Consider the following 24,816-nt stretch of genomic DNA (forward strand, 5'->3'; position numbering starts at 1 on the left):
ATCCTTACAATAAATAAAGCCAGCTAGAGAAAGGAAAAATGTTATATTTATCGGGGGGAAAAATCTGCATATAAATAGACCCACACAGTTCAAACCCATGTTGTTCAAGAGTCAACTGCATTGTTACATATTACCTACAACCTTGGAGTACACTTTATTTTCTTTTGGTATCACTTCTTAAGATGAAAGTTCTGCCACCTTATAGTCTAATGTATAATGCGCTATTCATTCATCCATTTAATATTTTTAAGTATTGCCATTTTAAATAAAGTAATTAATTTTAATATTCTAGAAATACCAAAAGTCTCAATATTCGTGAAACTGAAAAATACTTACTAATCCTATTCATACCTCCAAGAATATACAGATTTTAATTATGCCAGCTCCAAGTGTTCATCTTTCTACCCCAAGAATCCTCATCTTGTTAATGTACTCACTTATGGAACTTATTCCAACTTGCCTTATCAATAAATTTAGTTTTTTGAGAAATTAACCTGAATAGAATTTTTAAATGCTGATGGGATTACTGATAAAAATAATAGCAATGGTCAAAATTTGAGAGTTTACTATGTGCCATAAAGTGTGCTATTACATATGAGTTATAATAATAATTCTGCGAGAAGTAGTGTCTTTAAAAATGCTTCTTTTACAGGAGACATTCTTCATACTCTCTCCTCTATACTATGTCAACCACACAGTTAAAAGTTTTATAATTCAACTCTACATAGTAACTGCTTTTTCCATCGTTAACTAATAAGGCTTTACAAAGAATAGAGTTTTACTGATTAGAAAAGAGTTAAAGATGTATTTTAAGAGTATTCAAAATTTTGGTGAATTAAATCTTAATTAACACATATCATAATCCAAACTCAAACTTCTATATATATTTACCCTTCTAAAAATGTTTTCTATATATGCTTAATACAGAAGGGAAACAAATTTAAACTGGATCTAGTGTGTATAATAATTTTTAAAGTGAAATTATGGTTTTAAGGCAACACACTTACCTGTTCTGCACCTGAGTAGCTGCGAAATGAACATAATTCTTCTTCTCAAGAAGCTTAGCCAGTAGATTCTCAATTGCACCTTTCTGGTTTTGAAAAGCTTCTTCAAGAAACTGATACCTTAAAACAAAAACAAAACCACATTTAAAGCAGAATATTTACTATTGAAATTCTTAAAATGAAGAATTGCTACATGATTCAATCTTGAGACCATAACTTAAATTATCTGCATTCTATGCTGGCCTCACACACCCTACCATGAGCAACTTTTAATTACCAATCCCTTCCCTTCTGACCCACGCCTAAGAAGCTATTTATTGTAAGACCAGAAAAATTTACTTAAAAACTGTTCAAGTGCTCTTACATTAGAATTTTGATTCAGAATTACATTTTTTTTTCAAATTCAATTACTGGAGAAGCTTGTATACATTTTATATCATAAAATCTGTAACATTACAGAAAATACTTTCAAAGGTGGGGAAACTACCCATAGTTTTAACATCATAAAACCACTACTAACTACCATGGTTATATTCCTTAGTCTTTTTATTATGCATTTTATTTTTTTTTATTTTTAATTTTTTAATATTTATTTTTGAGAGAGAAAGGGAGAGAGAGGGAGAGAGAGAGAGACAGACACTGAGTGTAAGCAAGGGAGGAGCAGAGATAGAGGGAGACACAGAATCTAAAGTGGGCTCCGGGCTTTGCCTTCGGCTCAGGTCATGCTCTCATTGCTCATGAGTTCGAGTCCTGTGGCAGGCTCTGTGCTGACAGCTCAGAGCCTGGAGCCTGCTTCAGATTCTGTGTTGCTCTCTAACTCTGCTTCACCCCCATTTCATGCTCTATATATATCTCTCTCAAAAATAAGTAAAACATTAAAAAATCTTATAAATAAAAAATAAAATACAAGTGTAATCATAATGTATACACAATTTTATATCTAATTTTTATCTTGTCTTTACATTCATTACTTGAAATAATTTTTCAGCTCCCCATACTATATTAGTCAAAATTTTCCAAAAGAGTTGTATCAATTAAAAATCACCAACACCAGTTTTATAACTTTGTTAACATGAGTGGTGTATGTTAGTATTTCCTAATATTATTACAGTGAAAATTTGGACTCCATAGTAAAGACTACAGTTCTTTGATTACTAGGAAGATAGAATGGTTTTCTTTGCTGGTTTTATTTCCTTTGTGTAAATTGCTCATTGAGTCAACAAATATTTTTGGGATTCTTCTGTATGCTAGGGATACAGGAGTAAAAAAAAAAATAAATCCATTATTCTTCATATTCTTGTAATAAATAGGCACACATATGAAATGACACCATACGGTGATAAGAGCTATAATGGAAATATATATAGACTGAAAGAAGAACATACTGCTTAAGTCAGCCTTGATACCAAGGAAAGCTTCACAGGGAAGTCAAAATAATATCCTATGCTAAATGCAGAGGCATATTTGGGGAACTACAAAGACTTCAATTTAGCCAATGAAAGCCATGCAAAGGTCAGAATAGGAGATAATAATTAATAAAATCCAGAATCAGACTGTGAAGGGCTGGGTATACCATGCTAATATTTGGATTGTATCTTCTCAGTAATGGGAAACCCTTGAAAAATTCTAACCAAGATGTAATAATCAGATTTATGTTCTAGGAAATTCATCAGACATAGAAAAGGTAAATCTGAAAAGGGAAAACAAGATGATCAGCTAGAACTCTTTGACAATAATTCAGATAAGGTATCAAAACATAATACTAGCTAGCATAGTTGCACAAACAAGCTTAGACAATGGAGATACCAGCATCTACGATGATTTGGGAGTTTACATGGCTCTAGTTAAAGTAAGGTCCATAGGATTACCTAAAATTAAATGCCTACCTAAGGCACATGCAAAATGCCACTGGAAATGAGTTCAACATACTGACAAAGTTACAACTGTCTATGTAGCTACTAAAATCACTAAAGTAAAGGCAGGAACTGGTATTAATAGGAAGACTATGAGCATCTAGATGTTTGTGTCTTCAGTGAAGATCTCAATCAAGGGAGAAAAGGCCATGGAAGTTGTGACCACTAAGGAAAGTTTGGTAAGATGAAGGAAAGTTTCCCAGTGCTAGGTTCAAGAGGAAAGGGAAAAATGGAGGGCAGCAGAAAGCAAAATGTAGAGCAATATAAGGACTGGTGTTACAGAGCAAGTGAGGTTTTTATTTTCTGCAATGATTCGAAGAATTTTTTATTGTAGTAAAATACATATAACAAAATTGACCACTTTATGATTTTTAAGAATTTCTTTAAAGCAAAAATAACCCCACCCATGTATAATGTAAAGTCTAGCACTTGTATACCTTGTATTATACCTTTGAAGGTATTAAGTAGCACAAAAGGACAAGGGTATTTTAATTTTAAAATAAAACTATCTACTATAAGACAGGTAACCTAAAGATTGCTGTTTCATTTCATTATTTCATTGAAGAACATTTGATTTATTCCATAATAATTTCTCCATATCCAAAATAAAATTTTACTTTGTTAATCTGTACAAATGAAGTGGGAATATGAGATTACCATGCTAACCTTTTTAACTCCGTGAGCTTTAGATTGGGAGGAAGAAAGATCTTTGTGACTCTGTCTAATTTGATTTTGAGTTAGATTATGTCATAAATAGAAAGGCGTTTGGTAGAAAGGTCAACTGGTATCATAATTCACAAAATTTTAATTTGTAAAATTTAACCCTGTACAAATGTATTTCTCTTTTCACCTAAAAATAAATGTTTTAGAATCTTGCTTCTAGAAATATCTTCTTGGGGCACCTGGGTGGTTCAGACGGTTAAGTGTTCAACTCTTAATTTCGGCTCAGGTCATGATCTCACAGTTCATGTGATCAAGCCCTGTGTCAGGCTCCACACTGACAGTCCAGAGCCTGTTTGGGAATAGCTCTCTCCCTGTCTCTTTGCCCCTCCCCTGCTTACATTCTCTCTCTCAAAATAAATAAATGTTAACAACAAAAAAAAAAAGGCACAGAAGTATCTTGTTGATTCATGTGAGCAAGTAGTAAGCAAACACACTATGATATACCTACATTTAAGTATGTGTCCTTTCCTCCACTTATATAGGAGTTAACATCTGAGCTGGATGTTTTAAGGATAATTAAGAGTGCTTGAGATAAACTTTAGGAGGAAGGTAAGCTCTCTCTCGCTGGGGGAAAAAAAAATCAGAATGTATAAAACTACACAGTTCTGAAGCTGTCATTTTCAAGACTAAGGAAAAGAAAGCAAAACTAGAAAAGTAGAGAAATGCCAGATGCTAAAAAAAGACTTGCACATTTTGCTTAAACTGCCTTCAGATAATAAATAATAGTGAACAATTAAGAGCTTGAATGAATAGTGATAATCAGATTTGTCTCTGTTCACTTGTTTAATTTCAATTATATACTCAGAAGAAAAAAATGGAGCTTGAACAACAAAAAAGCAATATGGAAGTAATTTTGGCTACAAGTTACTTCTGATTCTCTTAGCCAGAGTAACACTGCATTTTCAATCAAAATTATAGAAATGGGGAGGAAAAAAAGAATAACATATAAATAGATTAAGTATAATTCTGATTAACATGTAAATACACGAAAGCCATTTCTTAGGTGCTAATCTTGCATATGAAGCATAAGTAGTGATTCTTAACCTGGGCTTCTACTCACAATGAGCTATATTCAGCATTTCAAAATGTGTAGGTAAAAATTACAGGTGCCCATGATTTAGTTAGAACAGGCTAGGTAAGACTTTCAGTGGTTTTGGTTAGAATTATAGAAACTGAGTATACTAAATATACCACTGGTTATCTACTTTTGAACAGAAATCATCATCATGGATTATATGTGTTTTTTCTTATTGAGAAATAAATTACTGTTTAATGCAGTTTGCTCAGAAATTCTTGAAAACATGGTTCTCATAAGTAAAGACTGGGAGATGAATAAGACTGAGGGGGCTCCTGGGTGGCTCAGTGCGTTGAGAAACCAACTCTTGATTTCGGCTCAGGTCCTGATCCCAAGGTCATGGGACAGGGACCCGCGTCAGGCTCTGCACTGGGTGTGGAGCTTGCTTGGGATTCTCTCTCTCTTCCTGTCTTCCTCCCTCTCCCCCTCTACGTCACTCATGCTCTCGCTCTAAAATAAAAGTAAAAACTATGTTTTATGGCACAAAAACAGACACATAGACCAATGGAATAGAATAGAAACCCCAGAACTAGACCCACAAACGTATGGCCAACTCATCTTTGACAAAGCAGGAAAGAACATCCAATGGAAAAAAGACAGTCTCTTTAACAAATGGTGTTGGGAGAACTGGACAGCAACATGCAGAAGGTTGAAACTAGACCACTTTCTCACACCATTCACAAAAATAAACTCAAAATGGATAAAGGACCTGAATGTGAGACAGGAAACCATCAAAACCTTAGAGGAGAAAGCAGGAAAAGACCTCTCTGACCTCAACCGTAGCAATCTCTTACTCGACACATCCCCAAAGGCAAGGGAATTAAAAGCAAAAGTGAATTACGGGGACCTTATGAAGATAAAAAGCTTCTGCACAGCAAAGGAAACAACCAACAAAACTAAAAGGCAACCAACGGAATGGGAAAAGATATTTGCAAATGACATATCGGACAAAGGACTAGTATCCAAAATCTATAAAGAGCTCACCAAACTCCACACCCGAAAAACAAATAACCCAGTGAAGAAATGGGCAGAAAACATGAATAGACACTTCTCTAAAGAAGACATCCGGATGGCCAACAGGCACATGAAAAGATGTTCAACGTCGCTCCTTATCAGGGAAATACAAATCAAAACCACACTCAGATATCACCTCACGCCAGTCAGAGTGGCCAAAATGAACAAATCAGGAGACTATAGATGCTGGAGAGGATGTGGAGAAACGGGAACCCTCTTGCACTGTTGGTGGGAATGCAAATTGGTGCAGCCACTCTGGAAAGCAGTGTGGAGGTTCCTCAGAAAATTAAAAATAGACCTACCCTATGACCCAGCAATAGCACTGCTAGGAATTTATCCAAGGGATACAGGAGTACTGATGCATAGGGGCACTTGTACCCCAATGTTTATAGCAGCACTCTCAACAATAGCCAAATTATGGAAAGAGCCTAAATGTCCATCAACTGATGAATGGATAAAGAAATTGTGGTTTATATACACAATGGAATACTACGTGGCAATGAGAAAAAATGAAATATGGCCCTTTGTAGCAACATGGATGGAACTGGAGAGTGTGATGCTAAGTGAAATAAGCCATACAGAGAAAGACAGATACCATATGTTTTCACTCTTATGTGGATCCTGAGAAACTTAGCAGAAACCCATGGAGGAGGGGAAGGAAAAAAAAAAAAAGAGGTTAGAGTGGGAGAGAGCCAAAGCATAAGAGACTCTTAAAAACTGAGAACAAACTGAGGGTTGATGGGGGGTGGGAGGGAGGGGAGGGTGGGTGATGGGTATTGAGGAGGGCACCTTTTGGGATGAGCACTGGGTGTTGTATGGAAACCAATTTGACAATAAATTTCATGTATCAAAAAAAAAATTTTAATAAACAGTTAAAAAAACAACAACAACAAAAAAACTATGTTTTAAAAAAGGTAAAAAGACTGAAAATCAATTATCTACTAACTTCAAACCGTAACTTTTTTGAAAATGTTTATTTATTTGAGAAATAGAGTGCAAGCAGGGAAGGGGCAAAGAGAGAGAGAGACAGAGACAGAAGGAAGGAGAGAGAGAATGCTAAGCAGGCTCCACTCTCAGCACGGAGACTGACTCAGAGCTCAATCCCACAACACTGGTATTATGACCTGAGCTGAAATCAAGAGTCAGACACTTAACCAACTAAGCCACCCAGACACCCCCAAACTATAACTTTTGAATGCACATTTAGTCTTACTAGGTCCTGAGCTGTACAGGGATGCTACTCACCAAGTAATCACAGTATTATTTAATAACTGTCAGCATGTAACAATTGATAAGATTTTACTCTGGCACTTCTAGAAAAATGTATCATCTTAGTTTATAACCAAACTAGTATCTAGGGAAACATTTTTTAAACCTGCCACATAGTAATTCTGACTCAGTTTCTTTTGTAATTCAGTACTCCATTTTAAAAATAACATAAAATTTTAAACATATATTAGCAGTTCAATTCCACTGAACCTACCATCCATTTTCAAAAGTATCTATTTAGGGGCACCTGGGTAGCCTCAGTCAGTTAGGCGTGCAACTTCAGCTCAGGTCGTGATCTCACAGTTCATGAGTTCCACCCCCATATTGGGCTCTGAGCCCATTTCGGAAATCCTCTGTTCCCCTCTCTCTCTGCCCCTTCCCCACTTGGGCTCTCTCTCTCTCTCTCAAAAATAAACAAACATTAAAAAAAATATTTTTAAAAGTGGGGTGCCTGGGTGGCTCAGTTGGGTAAGCGTCTCTCAGTTTCGGATCAGGTCATGATCTTGTGGTTTCATGGGTTCGAGCCCCGCATCAGGCTCTGCGCTGACAGTGTGAAGCCTGCTTGGGATTCTCTCTCCACCCCCCCCCGCCCCTCCCCCACTCACGCTGTCTCTCTAAATAAATAAATAAGTATTTTTGGAGTATCTATTTATAGATAATTTTGTTGATACCCCCCACCACTCTATCTTCAAAATTACTTTGAAATAAGTCCCAAATATCATATTATCTAAGCACTTATCAATGTATAGATAGCAATAGCTCTTTTGAGAACTTACTTATGTTTTCAGGTGTCTTGTGCTAAGTATCCTACATGGATTCTCTCATTTAATCTTTAGAAAATTTAATGATGTATGTTCCATCTTCACAGTAACAGATGAATAATTTGGATAACCCTCTGTGTGTTGGTTCTTCTTTAAACAAATTTATAATTAATATTTAGTTTACAGGACTATTTCAAGAATTAAATTGGTCAAAATACACAAAGCTCTTAATAAGCATAGTGCTTTGCTTACTGAAGCACCGTAAGGGCTTAAAATTAGTTGTCACTGCTATTTTTACCAGTAATTTTAAATGATTTGCATTGTAACAATGTAAAACCTCAATCCTTCAACAACAAAAAGTCTACTATGCACATAAAGACCTCATTTTTTTTTTTATTAAAAAATTTTTTTTAACATTTATTATTGAAAGACAGAGAGAGTCAGTGTGTGAGCAGGGGAGGGGCAGAGAGAGGGAGGCACAGAATCCGAAGCAGGGTCCAGGCTCTGAGCCGTCAGCACAGAGCCTGACGCGGGGCTCGAACCCACAAACCGCGAGATCATGACCTGAGCTGAAGTCGGACACTTAACCGACTGAGCCACCCAGGCGCCCCGAGACTTCATGTTTTTAAGAAAATTTTAAAATGAGACTATATTCCTTACTTAAGGCTCTATATGAAGGGGAAATGATAACAAGCCCTAAGAGTTCAGGAAGAATTGCAGAGAGTAGGAACTCTGAGCAACTATGGGAACCTAAAAGGGTAGAAATTTCAAGAAAGCTTGGTGAAGACATTAGGATTCTCACATAAAGAGAACAGGGAATAAAAGCCAACTTTAATTAAATCTCAAAGGGCACACAGTGACATCAGCTGATACTGCAGTTACAGAAGACAACAGGCTATTACTTTCTAATGCTGTCTTCAAATTCATGGATCTTTTCTTCTACAATGTCTAATCTACTGTTAATCCAATCCAAAATCAAACAGAGAAAAAAATGAGGGTGGGAGGAGCAGAAGAATAGTGAGTTTGGGGACACCTGTGATAACTCTAATATATGTATAACTGGCATCCCCAAATGGGGAGACGAAGGAGGAAAAAAATATTGGAAGAAATTCTAATAATGGTGTAAACTTTTCCAAATTTGATAAAAGAAAAAAAAAAACAGCCTTACAGATCTAAGAACTTCAACATCCGCCAAGCACAAGAAACATTAAGAAAATTACTCTTGAGGTATATTGTTTCCAAATTGCTTAAAGCCAGTAATAATCTTAAAAGTGGTTGGAAGGGGAAAAAAAGATACATTATATACAGATGAATAAAAACAGAACAGACTTCTCAATGGAACCAGTGCAAGTCACAGAGTGGAGCAGTATCTTCAAATTACTGAAAGAAAACTGTCAGCAAAGGACTTAGTTATCTAGCAAAATTACCTTTCAACACAAAGGTGAAACTTTTGGGGATGAAAAATACACTGACTATTTTGACTGTGATGATGCTTTCCCATGTGCATAGCTACACCACATAAAAGAACTATCACCTCAGTGTAAAGATGTAAAAAGAGTAAACACTTCTAAGGGACTAAACAAAAGTTACAATAATGCTATGGAAGACAGGAAGGAAAAACCCTTAGAAATAGAAGCCACAAAGCACCACATACGTTGATTTTTAGACAAAGTACACATCGTCTGGTAGTCCAAAACAATGTTCTGGAAATTTTTTTTTTTTAATGTTTTTTTTTTTTTTTCAATTTTTTTTTTTTTAACGTTTATTTACTTTTGAGACAGAGAGAGAGAGAGCATGAATAGGGGAGGGTCAGAGAGAGAGGGAGACACAGAATCTGAAACAGGCTCCAGGCTCTGAGCTGTCAGCACAGAGCCCGACGCGGGGCTCGAACTCACAGACCGTGAGATCATGACCTGAGCCGAAGTCGGACGCTTAGCCGACTGAGCCACCCAGGCGCCCCATTGTTCTGGAAATTTAATGGCCCCAACTGGTAGTGCTTCTAGGCACTAGCAAAAGGAAATTCAATCCTTTAATGAGAAAACCATCATAATTCTAGACAAAGAATCTGCACAAATAATTTTTCAAGTAAATGAAAAGTTCTTACTTTACAAAAGCCATATATATAAGGAAATAAGTAAAAATCAACAGAAAAACAAAGAGGAAGAAAAGACCCACTAACAGAAGCAAAATATCTATGTTTACTAAATTTAAAGAATGAAACAGCTAGCAAATGGTCGGGCAACTATTTAAAAAGATGAGGAAAGAATACAAAGGTGCTGTATACTTTTTTTGATAACATATCTCAACATAAAAAGGTTTTAAGAGGGGGTGGTGTTTGGCTGGCAGATTTTAACATTTTTAAATGTAATGGTATGATTTAATGGAAGTTTAGCATGGCTAAAAAGAATATTCATGAACTGAGATTGTTCAGAAGAAAATGCCTATCTTGCATTTTGAAACTAAACATAAGTTAAGAGACACGAAGAATGATATAAGGTCTAATATACATCTAACTGGAGTTTCAGAAGGAAGGACAAGAACAGATGTAATATTTGGAGAGATTACTGATGAAAGACATAATCCAAAGATTGAGAAAACCAAACTAAAAGCAGTAGTTTTAAAGAGCAGTCAGAAAACAAAAACTGGTTACCTTCAAAGAAAAACAAAGTTTACTGACCTCTTAAGAACAAAAAGGCAATGTGCTTGTACAACTGACGTGCTAACAACAAAAATTAACTGACAACCTATACATAAAATGCTATACACAGCAAAAAAAACTTCCAAAAGTGAGAGCGGAGTAAAGATACTTTTAGACAAACTGAAACCCTAGACTCTTACTAAAGAAGATTCTAAAAATAATAAACTTCAGGAAAAGAAAACGAATCAACATGAAAGGTCTTAGAACCAAGAAGGAAAAAAATAACAGACATGTGCCAAAGAAGTGGGGTATCTCTAAAACACTATATACAATTAAGAATATTTGGCAACAGAGGGGCACCTGGCTGGTTCTGTCCATAGAACATGTGACTCTTCATCTTGGGATTGTGAGTTCGAGCCCACAATGGATGCACAGATTACGTAAAAATATTTTTTAAAAGAAATAAAAATAAAACAATGGATAAACTATAGCCAAGAAGCTCCCAAACTTTCTGAATCTTGATGCCATTTACTGTCTCAGCAAGTTTTTTTCACAGAACTAAAAAAAATACCTAGTGGTTCCAGGGTGCCTCGATGGCAGGTAAGCAACTGACTCTTGGTTTCAGCTCCTATCATGATCTCACAACTTGTGAGTTCAAGCCCCGCATGAGGCTCTGCACTGACAGCACAGAGCCTGCTTTGTATTCTCTGTCTCTTTCTCTGCCCCTCCCCCATTTATGCTCTCTCAAAAATAAACAAACATTTTAAAAAGAAAGAAGGGGCACCTGGGTGGCTGAGTCACTTAAGCATCCAACTTCTACTCAGGGAATGATCTCATGGGTTCGTGGGTTCAAGCCCCGCATCAGGATCTGTGCTGACAGCTCAGAGCCTGGAACCTGCTTTGGATTCTGACTCCCTCTCTCTGCCCTTCCACCTCTCATGCTCTCTCTCTCAACTGGAAGTAAGCATTAAAAAAATTCTTTTAAAGAAATAAAAGTTTCATTTATCAAGTAGGTAGATATAAAAATACACCAAAAATCCAGATTTGTAAAGATATTTTAGTCACTGCTTACACTGTACTTTTAAGTACTTCTCTGTATATATGATATCATGTTGTGACTTTAAAACTTTTTAAAAGTATGCAGTCATTAGTGATATGCACTGAATTCTTCTATTTGCCAGAAAGCATTCAAAGGGTAGGGATACCGCAGTAAACAAGATAACATATGGTATTCTTCTTCCTTTCCTTACATCCTGAGAAAGGAGAAAACAAAAATTTAAATAGAGTTGTGACAGAGATGACATGAGTGAAAAGGGTTCTTGAAGAGACTATACTGAGATCTCAAAGATAGCAACCAAGGGCACCTGGGTGACTCAATTGGTTGAGCATCCCACTCTTGACTTTAGCTCAGGTCACGATCCCAGGGTGGTTGGATCAAGCCCCACATCAGGCTCCTCACTGAATGTGAAGCCTGCTTAAAATTCTCTCTCTCTCCCCCTCTGCCCCTCTCCCCAGTTCTCTCTCTCTCAAATTAAAATTTAATTAATTAAAAATAAATAAAATAAATTTTTAAAAGATAGGAACCAGCCATGCAGAAATCATAGATAGAACCATCAATGATCAGAATCATGTCTGCACCACTGCAAAGGAAAATGACCAAGCAATGGAGTTTTTACTTTTGTAATGATTTACCAATTAACATTTTTACCAACACACATCTTTGTGTGGGTAACTAATTACTTTGCTAAATGGGTAACTAATTACTCTGAATAGGTTTATTTCTCAAATCTTCTCTCCTGATATTCCTCTCATTTAAGCTAACTCTTAGCCATACTCAATTCTTCTTTTCTAGTCATAAACAATCATTCTGCTGGGTAAGTGAATCTGAGGCCTAGGTGTTTGATAGGCACACAAACTATAATACTAAAAGTACCCTTTTTACCCTGCACATGCAAAGAGAGACAGAGAGAGACAGAGAGAGACAGAGAGACAGAGAGACAGAGAGAGAGAGAGAGAGAGAGAGAGAGAGAGAGAGAGAGAGAACACACACACGTGCATGCAAGGGTGGGACAGAGATAGGGAGAGAGAGAATCCCATGCAGGCTCAACCTCATGAACTGTGAGCTCATGACCTGAGCCAAAATCAGATGCTTAGCCAATCGAGCCACCCAGACACTCCTAAAATTAACCTTTTTTCTGCAAAACCAAAAAGGAATGAATTTTATTTTGGAGTTAACTGCTAAAGTGAACTACTACTGAGCCATATTTTCAATCTCAAGTCTCACATAGACTGTAAGACTCCAAGATAGCAAAGACCATCTCAGTATTTTTTATTACTATACACAGTCATCACCTAGCATGATACCTGGTATATGGTGAAGATTCAAATATTTACTACACAAAAGAGCTGAATGGATACGGAATGAAGTTCAATAAACAAGCTGCTTTTGTCCAACAATATACTACATGAAAACAATATATCTGGATAGGAAATCTTGATTTATCATCACGGCTCTGAATCTAGCTCCCTGAGAAAATTGATGATATATATGAATTTAGGTGTCATTTTTACCATCAATTTGGATGTTATCTGAAATCTTTTTGAACTTTGCAAAAATTTACAGAAAAACTTAAAACTGAGTTTGGCAAAGGTTCTTTAAAGTAGAGGTTATTGACCTTCACAGAGTAACAAAAATCACCCGGTGTGATTTGCCAGTATTTTTAAAATACTATAAAAATTTTTTATACCCAAAATATAACTTAAGATTCTTATTTAACCAGTGTGCAGTAGGACTATGGCATCAGTATTTTTTTAAAGCTCTCCAGGTAGGTCTACATCAAGGACTGAAAGATATCTGCTCTAAAGCTGATTCATCCATCTTATCTACCCACCCATTTATCTATTTTTCAATATAAAAGCCTAATTACAAGAAAAGTTCTTTCTTAGGAAAATCTTTTAGAAAAATTTCACTTATATAGTTCTATTCAAGTGACTTCTATTATAAACTATCCTGTTCTTTAACAAAAATGCCTCATATTTTCAACACACTCACTTAAACCACAATGATCCTAAAAAACAATCTACAAACACCCAACTATACACAAAACTTCAATTGAGGATAAAAAATATTAAGGTGGAACATACATGACATCCACTCTCAGCCATGACAGAATAACTGATACCAGACTGGCCTGCCACCAGGGCCTATAAACTGTAATGGTAGAAAAGTAATATGTGAAACTATAACTATAGATATATATAGATATATATATATATAGATATATATATATAGATATAGATATAGATATAGATATATAAAAATAAGAAAGAAATATGTGTGGCAACTATATTCAGTCACAGGACTACAGGCAATCCTTTAGAGAGCCCCACCACCATCCTGTGCATTGAAAACTTCAGGATAACTGGCACAGAGAACTGGAGACCAAACAGAGCCCAGAAGTCTGAGCTGAGGAGGCAAGAGGCAGAAGTCAGAATTTGGGACTACTGAGCAGCTGGAATTCGTGAACAGGACACTGGAATGGAGGAAGCCATACAGGGTGAGGTTGGGGAGCGGGGGGGAAGACACAAAATAAATGAATTCCTCACAAGTCCCTGGTCAATATCTGGGCTGTACATGCACAACATGAGATTATGCAAGGCTTAACAGGAGACCTTACTAGCTCCCAGTAAAAGCAAGCTCCTGGCAACGCAATTTTGTTCACTCTCCATATGCTAAGCCATTTATTTATTTTTTATGTTTATTTATTTTGAGAGACAGAGTGAAAAAAGGGGGGAGGGGGAATCGGTAGGGGAGGGGCAAAAAGAGGGAATCCCAAGCAGGCTCTGCACTGTCAGCACAGAGCCCTTCGTGAGATCATGACCCAAGCCAAAATCAAGAGTCAGATGCTTAACAGATGAGCTACCCAGGCGCCCCTAAGCCATTTAGCTTCATCCTGATCACAGGGCTTTTCCCAACCTGCATCTGACCCTTCACTTCTTTTCCTGTCTCCAGACCAAAATCTTGTTCTCTCATTTTTCTGCAATGACTTCCTTCACCTCCCCTAGTTAGGTCCTGGGTTATCTTCTCTGTAATTAACCTACACCTCCCACTTCCCTCACCCTGGGACTAATGCTCTTTCCATCACACTGGAAGTGATGCACTGTAGTTGGTGATGTACCGGGGTGGGACTAGGGTTTGACAAAGGAGACCCAGAGTGCAGAACATAAGGGGGCTCTGACTTTCAGATGGAGCAAGTGCCAGTGTAGGGTGAGCCATGAAAAGGAGCCCCTCCTTATGCATTGGCTCTAAGCACCTTCCTTGCTTCACCCCAGTCCAAGCGCTGGTGATTAAGAGAGCAGTTGCTAAGAAACTGACTGTGGAACAGAGAAACTAGAGCCAAGCAGTTCTAAGAGACAGAATTCCACCTAAGCTAGTCGGGGAAAAGACTCTGTCTACCTCCCCAGGCAATCTACCTGAGAAACCAGAAAGGCCATATCTTAAAAGAAAAAACTGCGTTTGGAATAAATTCTATCCTAGGCCTATCCTGTCCCGACAAAGCCTAAAACCCTCACAACATCTTCCAAGAAATAGAATTTAGAAGTTGAGTCCAACCAAGTTAGAGAGGCTTGGGAAATACCTTGGGCTTTCCTTAGATCATCCCTTAAAAAACAGAAAACCAAGCTTATACAAGATATCAAGGTGATGAACCAGTAATTTAACTCCCTGACAGAACAATAATCAACAGTCTACAAAGGAAAATAAAAGAATCCAAAGTTTCTATAATGTAACATCCACAACTTCCAAACTTCAATTTAAAAAAATCACTAGGCATTCAAAGAAACAGTAAAATATAACTCAAAATAAAGAAAAATGTACTCAATAGAAACTGACACCAAAATAGTGTAGATGTTATATTTAGCAAAGACTTTAAGTGGGTTATATTTATTCAAAATTTAGGGGTGCCTGGGTGGTTCAGTCAGTTAAGCGTCCGACTCTTGATTTTGGTTCAGGTCATGATTTTATAGCTCATGAAATCAAGCCCTGCGTTGGGCTCTGCACTGACAGCACGGAGCCTGGTTGGGATTCTCTCTCTCTCGCCCTCTCAAAATAAACAAATAAACTTAAAAAAACAAAACAAAACACAATTTATATGAAAACATCTTTTAGTGAGTGAACTAACAGAAAATCTGAGCGGAGAAAATAAACTATAAAAAGAGAAATGGAAATTCTAGAAAAGTGCAGTAACTGAAACAATTCACTGCATGGGCTTAGCAGCAAACAGAAGATGGCTAAAGGACTAGTGAAAATGAATACAAACGAAAAATTATAAGTCTAAAAAAGAATAGATTAAAGGAAAATGATCAAAGCCTCAGGGACCCATGTGAGAAAAACAAATACCCTAACATACGAGAGTTATAGATTGAGAGTTCTAGAAGATTTCAATAATGGGGAGGGGGTGGGGCGGGGGCTTAAGGAAATAATGGCCAACATCCCAAATTTGATGAAAACCATAAACTTATAGACAAAGAATGTCAGTGAACCACACGCAGAATAAACAGAATGAAATATGTATCTTAGAACATAATGGTCAAATGGGGGAAAACCAAACAAAAAGAGAAAATCTTGAAAGTAGCCAGAGATGCACCAGACAACAAGGTGTTCAGGGAAGAACAATATAAATAGTATCATTAAAAACAAAGGAGGCCAGAATACAAATAATGACTGCTTTAGAATCTTTAAAGAAAAAAAAGTGTCAATCCAGAATTCTGTAACTAGTATAAACATCCACCTAAACTGAAGATTTTCTAATGAACATAAGCTGAGAATATTCACTGCAGCAGACCTACAAAACAATAAATATCCTGAAGGATATTCGTCGGGAAAGGGAAAATGATAAAAGATGGTAACTCATATAAACAGGAAGATATAAAGAAAAATAGAAATGGTAATAAATGGAAAAATATAAAATCTATAATTTTATTTTCCCTTCTCATAATTTCCTTAAAAGACAGCTATTTTTTTAAAAAGGCATCGTAAGGTAAGATTTATAAAGTATGTATAATTAAATGATATGGCATTAGTACAAAGGATGAGGGTCTGATAAACTGAATTATCCTTTTGTAAGGTTACTGTATTCGTAAAGTAGGAAATGATGATAAGGAGGCTGTAAGTTAAAGTTGTGTATCATGAGCCCTAGAGCAATCATTAAAAATAATAGAGTTAGAGCTTAAAAAGCTGAAAGTAGGGCGCCTGGGTGGCTCAGTTGGTTAAGCACCTGATTTTGGCTCTAGTCATGATCTCACGGTTTGTGAGTTTGAACCTCATGTCAGGCTCTGTGCTGACAGTGTGGAGCCTGCTTGGGATTCTCTCGCTCTCTCTCTCTCTCTCTCTCTCTGCCCCTCCCCCACTCACACAAGTGCTCTCTCTCAAAATAAACTTAAAAAAAAAAAAAAACCTGAAGGTGGATATAAATTGAAATACCAGAAACAGTTTATTAAGTTGAAACACAGCAGGGAAAAAAAAAAAAACCACACAGAGAAAAGAAAAATGAAAAACATAACTAAATGGTAAACTTAACCCTATCAATAATTACATTAAATGTCATGGGATTAAACACTCCAAATAAAGGAACAGGGGCCTCTACAGGGCACCTGGCTGGCTCAGTTGGAAACACAAGCAACTCTTGATCTCAGGGTCATGAGTTCGAGCCCCACGATGGGTGCAGAAATTACATACATACATACATACATACTTTTTAAAAAGAGCGAGGGCCTCCAATTAAGATACAGAACAAGTACCCTTCAATTATTTAATTAAAAATTGATTTCTATGAAAATAAAAAGATAGAACTGACATCCTATATTCAGGCAGGCCTATTATACCTTTTTTTTCCTATACCTAAATTAATAAGTATTTGCTGATAGATGAAATGTCTAAATGTGTGTCAGATACTGTTCTAGGGTCTTGGAATGCAATAAATAAAACAAAGACACCTATCCTCAGGAGCTTACATTCTAATGGGAAGTACACAAAAAATAAGTTGTAAATTACAGAACAAGTTTAGAAGGTGATAAGTACAACATAGAAAGAAAGAAAGGAAGAAAGGAAGAAAGGAAGAAAGGAAGAAAGGAAGAAAGGAAGAAAGGAAGAAAGGAAGAAAGGAAGAAAGGAAGAAAGGAAGAAAGAAAGAAAGAAAGAAAGAAAGAAAGAAAGAAAGAAAGAAAGAAAACCAAAACAGGATAAGAAGGATTAGGAGTAAAGGGGAAAACTGCAATTTTAAATACATTTATCAGAGTAGATCTTGTTGGCAAAACTACCTTGCAACAGACTTCATGGATGTATGGAAGTGAGCCATGCAAACAAGTGGACCCAGAGCCCCAGACAGAGAAAACAGGCAGGAAGCGGCATCTCTGCCATGTTTTAGAAACAAGTAAGTACAGAGTGAGGGGGAAACGTAGTAGTGGATGAAATATTAACGTACAGACCACTGTAAGGAATCTGACTTTTACTCTGAAGTGGAGAGCCACTGCAGATTTTGAGCAGGGAGCGAATCAGACATGAGACTGTTCTAGTAGTTAAGAATAAACTGAAAGAGGGCAGTGTCAGAAGTATGGAGATGACTGAGGAGACTGCTGCAGTAATCCAGGCAAGAAATGATGATGGCTGAGACCAGCCTAGTAGCAATGGAACTAATAGCAATGAGGTAATAAGAAATTATGAGATTCAGGGATGTATTTTGAAGGGGGAGCCAAAAAGATGTTCTGGTAAGTTTGAGTTTGGGTAGGAGAAAATAGCGGAATCAAAGATCGTGCCAAGATTTCTGGCTTATGCAATGGAAAAACTGCAACCGCCACAAACTGAGATAGGGCAAGGCTGCCAGTGAAAAAGAACTGGAGTAAGTGATCAGTTCTATTTTGGATATATTATATTTGAGAAAGCCGACACTCAAGAAGACATGTTACAGTTTATAGAATAGATAAATCTGAAAGTTCAGGAGAGAGTACTGAGCTAGAAATAGAAATATGGACATCGCCAGCATATGGATGGTATTTAAAGCCATAAATCTGTAGCTGTAGATAATGAAGTAATGCCTGGCACAACCAACATTAAGAGATGAAGAAAAATGAGCAAATGAAACTGAGAAGCAATCAGTGTGGTAGGAGGAAAACTAAAAGAATGTGGTCTCTTGGTGGCCAAGTAAGTAATATGTATTGAGGGAATGATCAACCATGTCAAATGTTGCTGATCTGTCAAGTATTAAGATGATAACCAAGTGGTGACCTCTAGATTTAGTAATTCAATGGTTATTGGCGACCTTGAAAAGAACAATGTTGATAAAATGCTGACAGAGAGAATAGGACAGGAGACATTAGGAGACCATGATGATAAGCAATCCTTTCAAAATATTTTGCTGCAATGAGGAACAGGGATAGCTGCCAGCAGGGAAAATGGGTTAATGAGAAGGTTTTAACATTTTCTTTCATTTTTAAGGATGGAAGAAAAAAAATAGCAGAATATTAAAATACTGGTGGGAAAACTGCTAAAGTAAAAAACTGACACTGGCAAAGAAAGTCAAACCGCTGAGGCAATTTCCTCAACTACTTGAGATGAGATGGAATCTAAGGCATAAGGAGAGAAACTGGCTTCAGAGAAGAAGAGACTTCAACTAAGATAACAGACAGATGTAGAAATGTGGGTGCAAGTGCTTGGTGACAAGTAGGTATGGTAGAGGAAGACTGCATAAGTTCTTTGCAGTGCTTCAGTTTTCTCAATGAAGTAAGAAGCAGTGCCAGTGTCTGCGAATGAGGATGGAGGATAAAATGTTGGACATTTAAGACAGGAAACACTGCTAATGCACAGTATGACTGCCAGGTAACATTAAGAGTCTACTTGAGATAAATGGTCATAAATCGAGAATAGGACTGGTGGTATCATGTGTTTTTTCTCTCATGATGGTCAGCTGCATAAGCAAAGCATGACAGAAGGGAAGCTGGGTTTAATCAAGATTGTGGTTTTGCCAAGAGAGTTATACCAAGTGGGATATAGGAGTCAAGGCTAAATGCAAGAGAGTAAGAATGATTAGCCTGAAATTAAACTGGAGGAGGGTTGAGAACATAATGGAATGAGGTAAAGTGAAAGAGTAGAGTAATGGCATCAATGGACTAAAATAAGTTACTGAGTGGCAAATAACTGTGGAAGTCTGATACTAAGCAGAATGAGCTGGGAATGACAGAAGATGTAGTCAGAGAGAGGAATGCTTCAACTTGAATACAATTATTGGAAATGCCAAGGTCTAGTGTACAATCACGGATGTGAGTGGTAATGTAAAGGACACAAACTTTAGAAAGGAGTTCAAAGAACAAAGACTAGAGTGTCTGAACGATCAAATCTTTGTATATTAAAACTGCTAAGAATTAAGACAAGAGTAGTATCTGTATGGGAATGCAAGCTGGTGCAGCCACTCTGGAAAACAGTATGGAGGTTCCTCAAAAAACTAAAAATAGAACTACCCTACAACCCAGCAATTGCACTACTAGGCATTTATCCACGGGATACGGGTGTGCTGTTTTGAAGGGACACATGCACCCCCATGTTTATAGCAGCACTATCAACAATAGCCAAATTATGGAAAGAGCCCAAATGTCCTATCAGTGGATGAATGGATGAAGAAGATGTGGTGTGTGCATATATATACACAATGGAGTATTACTTGGCAATCAAAAAGAATGGAATCTTGCCATTTGCAACTACGTGGATGGAACTGGAGGGTTTTCTGCTAAGTGAAATTAGTCAGTCAGAGAAAGACAAAAATCATATGACTTCACTCATATGAGGACTTTAAGAGACAAAACAGATGAACCTAAGGAAAGGGAAACAAAAATAATAGAAAAACAGGGAGGGGGACAAAACACAAGAGATTTATAAATATGGAGAACAAACTGAGGGTTACTGGAGGGATTGTGGGAGGGGGGATGGGCTAAATGGGTAAGGGACACTAAGGAATCTACTCCTGAAATTATTCTATCTTTGTCCCGGTTCAATCTCTCCTTACTACAGTGAGATCATTTTAAAACAATAATCAGTCAAATCACTCCACTGCTCAAAACTTGAGTGTCTTACTCAGACTAAAAGCCAGCATTCTTCCAATGGCCTACAAAGAACTCAATAAGTTGGCCCTTTCTGCCCCTCTGACCTCACGTGATACCAATCTCCCCCTTGTTCATTCCATTCAGACCATGCAGCTCCTCAAAGAAGTCAAGTATGCTGCTATCTCTGGCCTCTGGCAGTTGCTTTCCCTCTATCTGAAACATGCTCCCCTCAAGGAGGAAGTTAAGATGGCAGAGAAGTAAGGAGACCGGGATTTTCCTCGTCCCTCAAACACAGCTGTATTGAGGTCAGATCACTTGGAACACCCAGGAAATCGATCTGTGAAGTGGCAGAAGGATCTCCACAGTTGGAGGGAGACAGCTTGATGGGATCGAGGTGTGTGTATGTGAATTAGAGGAAATAAAATGTCACTGACACGGAGGGAAGGGAACCCTTTCTGTGGAGAGACAAAAGGGACAGAAAGAGAGAGGGGTTGTGAAAGTGCAGCATCAAGTTAGCACATGAGGAAAACCTCTCTGGACTACCGGCTGGGGAACAAGAAATACAGAGAGTGACAGTTTCTTTTTTGCAAACAGCCCTAGGAGCTGAAACTCGGGATGTTTGGAAGTGGACTTTTTCCGGAGCAAAGCCAGGAGCCTTGGTGTGCTCCTGGGGAGGAGGGAGCCAGCCCCAGAGTGTACAGCGTGGTGTAGTCATCTCAGGAGCAGGCTGGGAGAGAACAGTCCCTCTCCCCACGTACTTTGGGAAGAGGGTTTATTGCCTCCCCAAGGACAAAAGACCCTGCAGGTGCAAGTTAAAGGCCTTTTATGAGCAGGGTGGAGAGGCCCTACTCTGGAACAGGGGAGGTGAGCCACACAGAGCTGGGTCCTTTAAGACTTCGGGTTTTGAATCCCAGCCCAGTGCCTAGAAGGCTCAGGAGAACTGCAGAGTAGGGCAAGCCAACAGCCAGTATTCTGTGGGTTGTACTAACAGCGTGGGTTGAGATACCTGGTCCGGTGAGGACAGACTCGGTGTCACCATTTTTCCCCCCAACGCCAACAGGGTAGGACTTCAGAGAACAGCACAGCGGCCCCCAGTGTAGGTAACCAAACCCCACCCTCCGTGCCTAGCAACCTACTGGAGGGAGACTGACACTGAGCAAACCAGATGCCCTCTCCTCCAGACCAGCATGGCCACTGGTCCCAGGTATCAACAGACAACTGTTTTGTTTTGTTTTTCTTCTTTCATTATTTTCCTTTTTCTTTCTACCCTCTTCTTTTTTTCTTTTGGAATCAGGCTCATAGATCTCATTTATTTTTGGTCAATTCTTATTAATCTTTTTCGTTTGTTTGATCTGGCATTTTTATTCTGTTTTTTCTCCACCTTTTCTCTGTCTGCTTTAATTTCCCTTCCCTTTCTCTGGATTTAGCCTTATAGTTTTTTGATTCTCTGTTTGGTCTTCTTTTCTCCTCTTTCATTTTTCTCTTTTTATGGGATCAGGCTCTCGCCGCCCCTTCTCCTCCCCCCCCTCCCCCAGGGTTATAACTTCAGCTAACACATCAAAGCACACCTCCACTACTACAAGCAAGGAAGAGCTCTGTACAGGACTGACCAGTGGGACAGAGCAGCCAAGACACAACAACAGTGCATGCAACATACACCAAAAACACCTCCTGAAGTGCCAGGCCCTGGACAGCGTATGATCCCTTTTAAATACAGTTCTCACAGGTGCAGGACACATAGCAAGCTTTTACAACACACACACACACACACATAAAAAAACAGAAACAGCCTAAATGACAAACCGGGAGGAATTCTTTCCAAAAGGAAGTTCAAGACGAAATCACAGCCAAGATATCTCAAAACAGATATAAACAATATATCTGAACAAGAATTTAGAATGACGGTCATAAGACTAATAGCTGGGCTTGAATAAAAGCACAGAAAACACCAGAGAAACTCTTGCTGACAAGATCAAAGACCTAAGAACTACTCACAATGAATTTTAAAATGCTGTAACAGCTACAAAGTAAACTAGACACAGTGACAGTGGGGATGGAAGAAGCAGGGGAGAGAACAGATAAAACAGAAGATAAAATTATGGAAAATAATGAAGCTGAAACACACTCCCCTGACTTGTCAAGTTTAAGCAGGGGTGCTCCTATTCCTTCTTCAGTCTCCACTCAAAGCCCACCTCAACATGGAAGTCTTTTGAAACCACCCTATTTAAAATAAAAACCTATGGGGCGCCTGGGTGGCGCAGTCGGTTAAGCGTCCGACTTCAGCCAGGTCACGATCTCGCGGTCCGTGAGTTCGAGCCCCGCGTCAGGCTCTGGGCTGATGGCTCGGAGCCTGGAGCCTGTTTCCGATTCTGTGTCTCCCTCTCTCTCTGCCCCTCCCCCGTTCATGCTCTGTCTCTCTCTGTCCCAAAAATAAATTAAAAACGCTGAAAAAAAAAAAAAAATTAAAATTAAAACCTACACATCCACATGTTCACCTACACTGTCCCAATTTCCCAGCTTTATAGAGAAAAAAACTCTATAACGATCAGCATCTGATATATTTACTGTTTGACCCTATGAAAAATTAGGTCCTCATTGACAGTGACTACATAGTTTTGTCACTGAAATATACCATGCCTAGCACTCAGCAAGCATGCATTTACTGAATTAATGAATGACTATATAAATATTGTCCAATGATAAGCCAAGGAATGTAATCAGAATAATTTCGTTTTTTATAGAACTTTTTTTGGGAGAGGGGGAAATTAAAGAATGCCCTCTGTTCTGCTTTGCTTAACTTTCAATTTACTAATCCCTAATAAATCTCATGTTCCACCAGATATGTCAAAAATTTGTCAATATTATTTTTCAAATGACCTAACAATATCAAGTATATTAGAGTGGTTCCATTTTTTTCCTGGAGATATCCTCAGTCTTTATGCTTCAGTTAATCTAGCTACTATACAGTTGTCATTCTGGCACCCACAATTCAACATTAACTTTCTTGGTTTACTAACATTTTTGTGGATCACATTCTCTAATAGTTCTCCAGGAAAAGGTGCATGGGAAGCAGTTTCTGAATCCTTGCATGCTGACCCACCTTAATAATTTTAGCTATAGAAAGAGCACCTGACTGGCTCAGTCGGTGGAGCATGCAACTTTTGATCTTGGGGTTTGAGTTTGAGCCCCATGTTGGGTATACAGATTATTTAAAAATAAAAAAAGTATTTTCTTTTTTTTTTTTTTAATGTTTATTTATTCTTGAGAGAGAGGCAGAGAGAGACAGAGAGTGAGTGGGGGAGGGACAGAGAGAGACAGGGAGACATGGAAGCTGAAGCAGGCTCCAGGCTCTGAACTGTCAGCACAGAGCCCAACGTGGGGCTCAAACTCACAGTCCATAAGATCATGACTTGAGCCGAAGTTGGACACTTAACTGACTAAGCCACCTGGGCACCCCTAAAAAAATCTTTAAAAAAAAAAAATTTAGCTATAGAAATCAAAGTTGAAAATCTTTCCCTCTCTACTCCCAACTTTTAAAATCACTGTTCCAGCATCTTCTATCTCCTGGTATTACTGTATTTAAAGATCCTATTTAGGGGCGCCTGGGTGGCTCAGTCGGTTAAGCGGCCGACTTCGGCTCAGGTCATGATCTCACGGTCCGTGAGTTCGAGCCCCACGTCGGGCTCTGTGCTGACAGCTCAGAGCCTGGAGCCTGTTTCAGATTCTGTGTCTCCCTCTCTCTGACCCTCCCCTGTTCATGCTCTCTCTCTGTCTCAAAAATAAATAAACGTTAAAAAAAAAAAAATTAAAAAAAAAAATAAAGATCCTATCTAGATTTCCATTTCATTACACGTTGCCTACTTTGGAAACTTTGCTGATCTTCACTTTAATCCATAACATACTGTCAGTTTATAATGATATATACTTTTTCGTGGGTCTTTTTTTTAATCAACATACTGGGCACTAAATGGGTCATTTCAGACTGGCAATGCTAGGTTCTTAGGAGAACTTCTTGAATTACTTATTTGATCACTTCTTTTTCTGTAATTCATACTGGTTGGCTGTTGGGTATCTTGTCATTTTCTTTCTTTTTTAAAAATGTTTATTTTTGAGAGAGAGACAGAGAGCAAGTGGGGGAGGGACAGAGAGAGGGTGGGAGACAGAGAATCCCAAGCACTGACAGTGCAGAGCCTGACGTGGGGCTAGAACTCATAAACGATCAGATCATGACCTCGGCAGAAGTCAAGAGTCAGAAGCTTAACCAACTGAGCCACCCAGGTGCCCCTTGTCATTTTCTTATCTGTTTTTTATTTTCTCTTTTTGCTCTATT

General features: G+C 38.1%; 1 protein-coding gene across 4 annotated transcripts in view; it reads right to left on the reverse strand.

The window, feature by feature from the left end:
• TRIM33 (tripartite motif containing 33) overlaps positions 1-24,816 on the reverse strand; it is a 130,586-nt gene that overhangs the window by 35,600 nt on the left and 70,170 nt on the right. For all 4 annotated transcript variants that reach the window (XR_006220469.1, XM_042993775.1, XM_007076458.2 and 1 more), the window contains exon 5: positions 1,008-1,124. Coding sequence is in view for 3 of the 4 variants with exons in the window: in XM_042993775.1 (XP_042849709.1) it covers positions 1,008-1,124 (117 nt within the window). In the remaining variant the exon portion in view is untranslated. The remainder of the gene's footprint in view (positions 1-1,007; positions 1,125-24,816) is intronic.

Source organism: Panthera tigris, chromosome C1, assembly GCF_018350195.1.
Source record: "Panthera tigris isolate Pti1 chromosome C1, P.tigris_Pti1_mat1.1, whole genome shotgun sequence".
Classification (NCBI taxonomy): domain Eukaryota; kingdom Metazoa; phylum Chordata; class Mammalia; order Carnivora; family Felidae; genus Panthera; species Panthera tigris.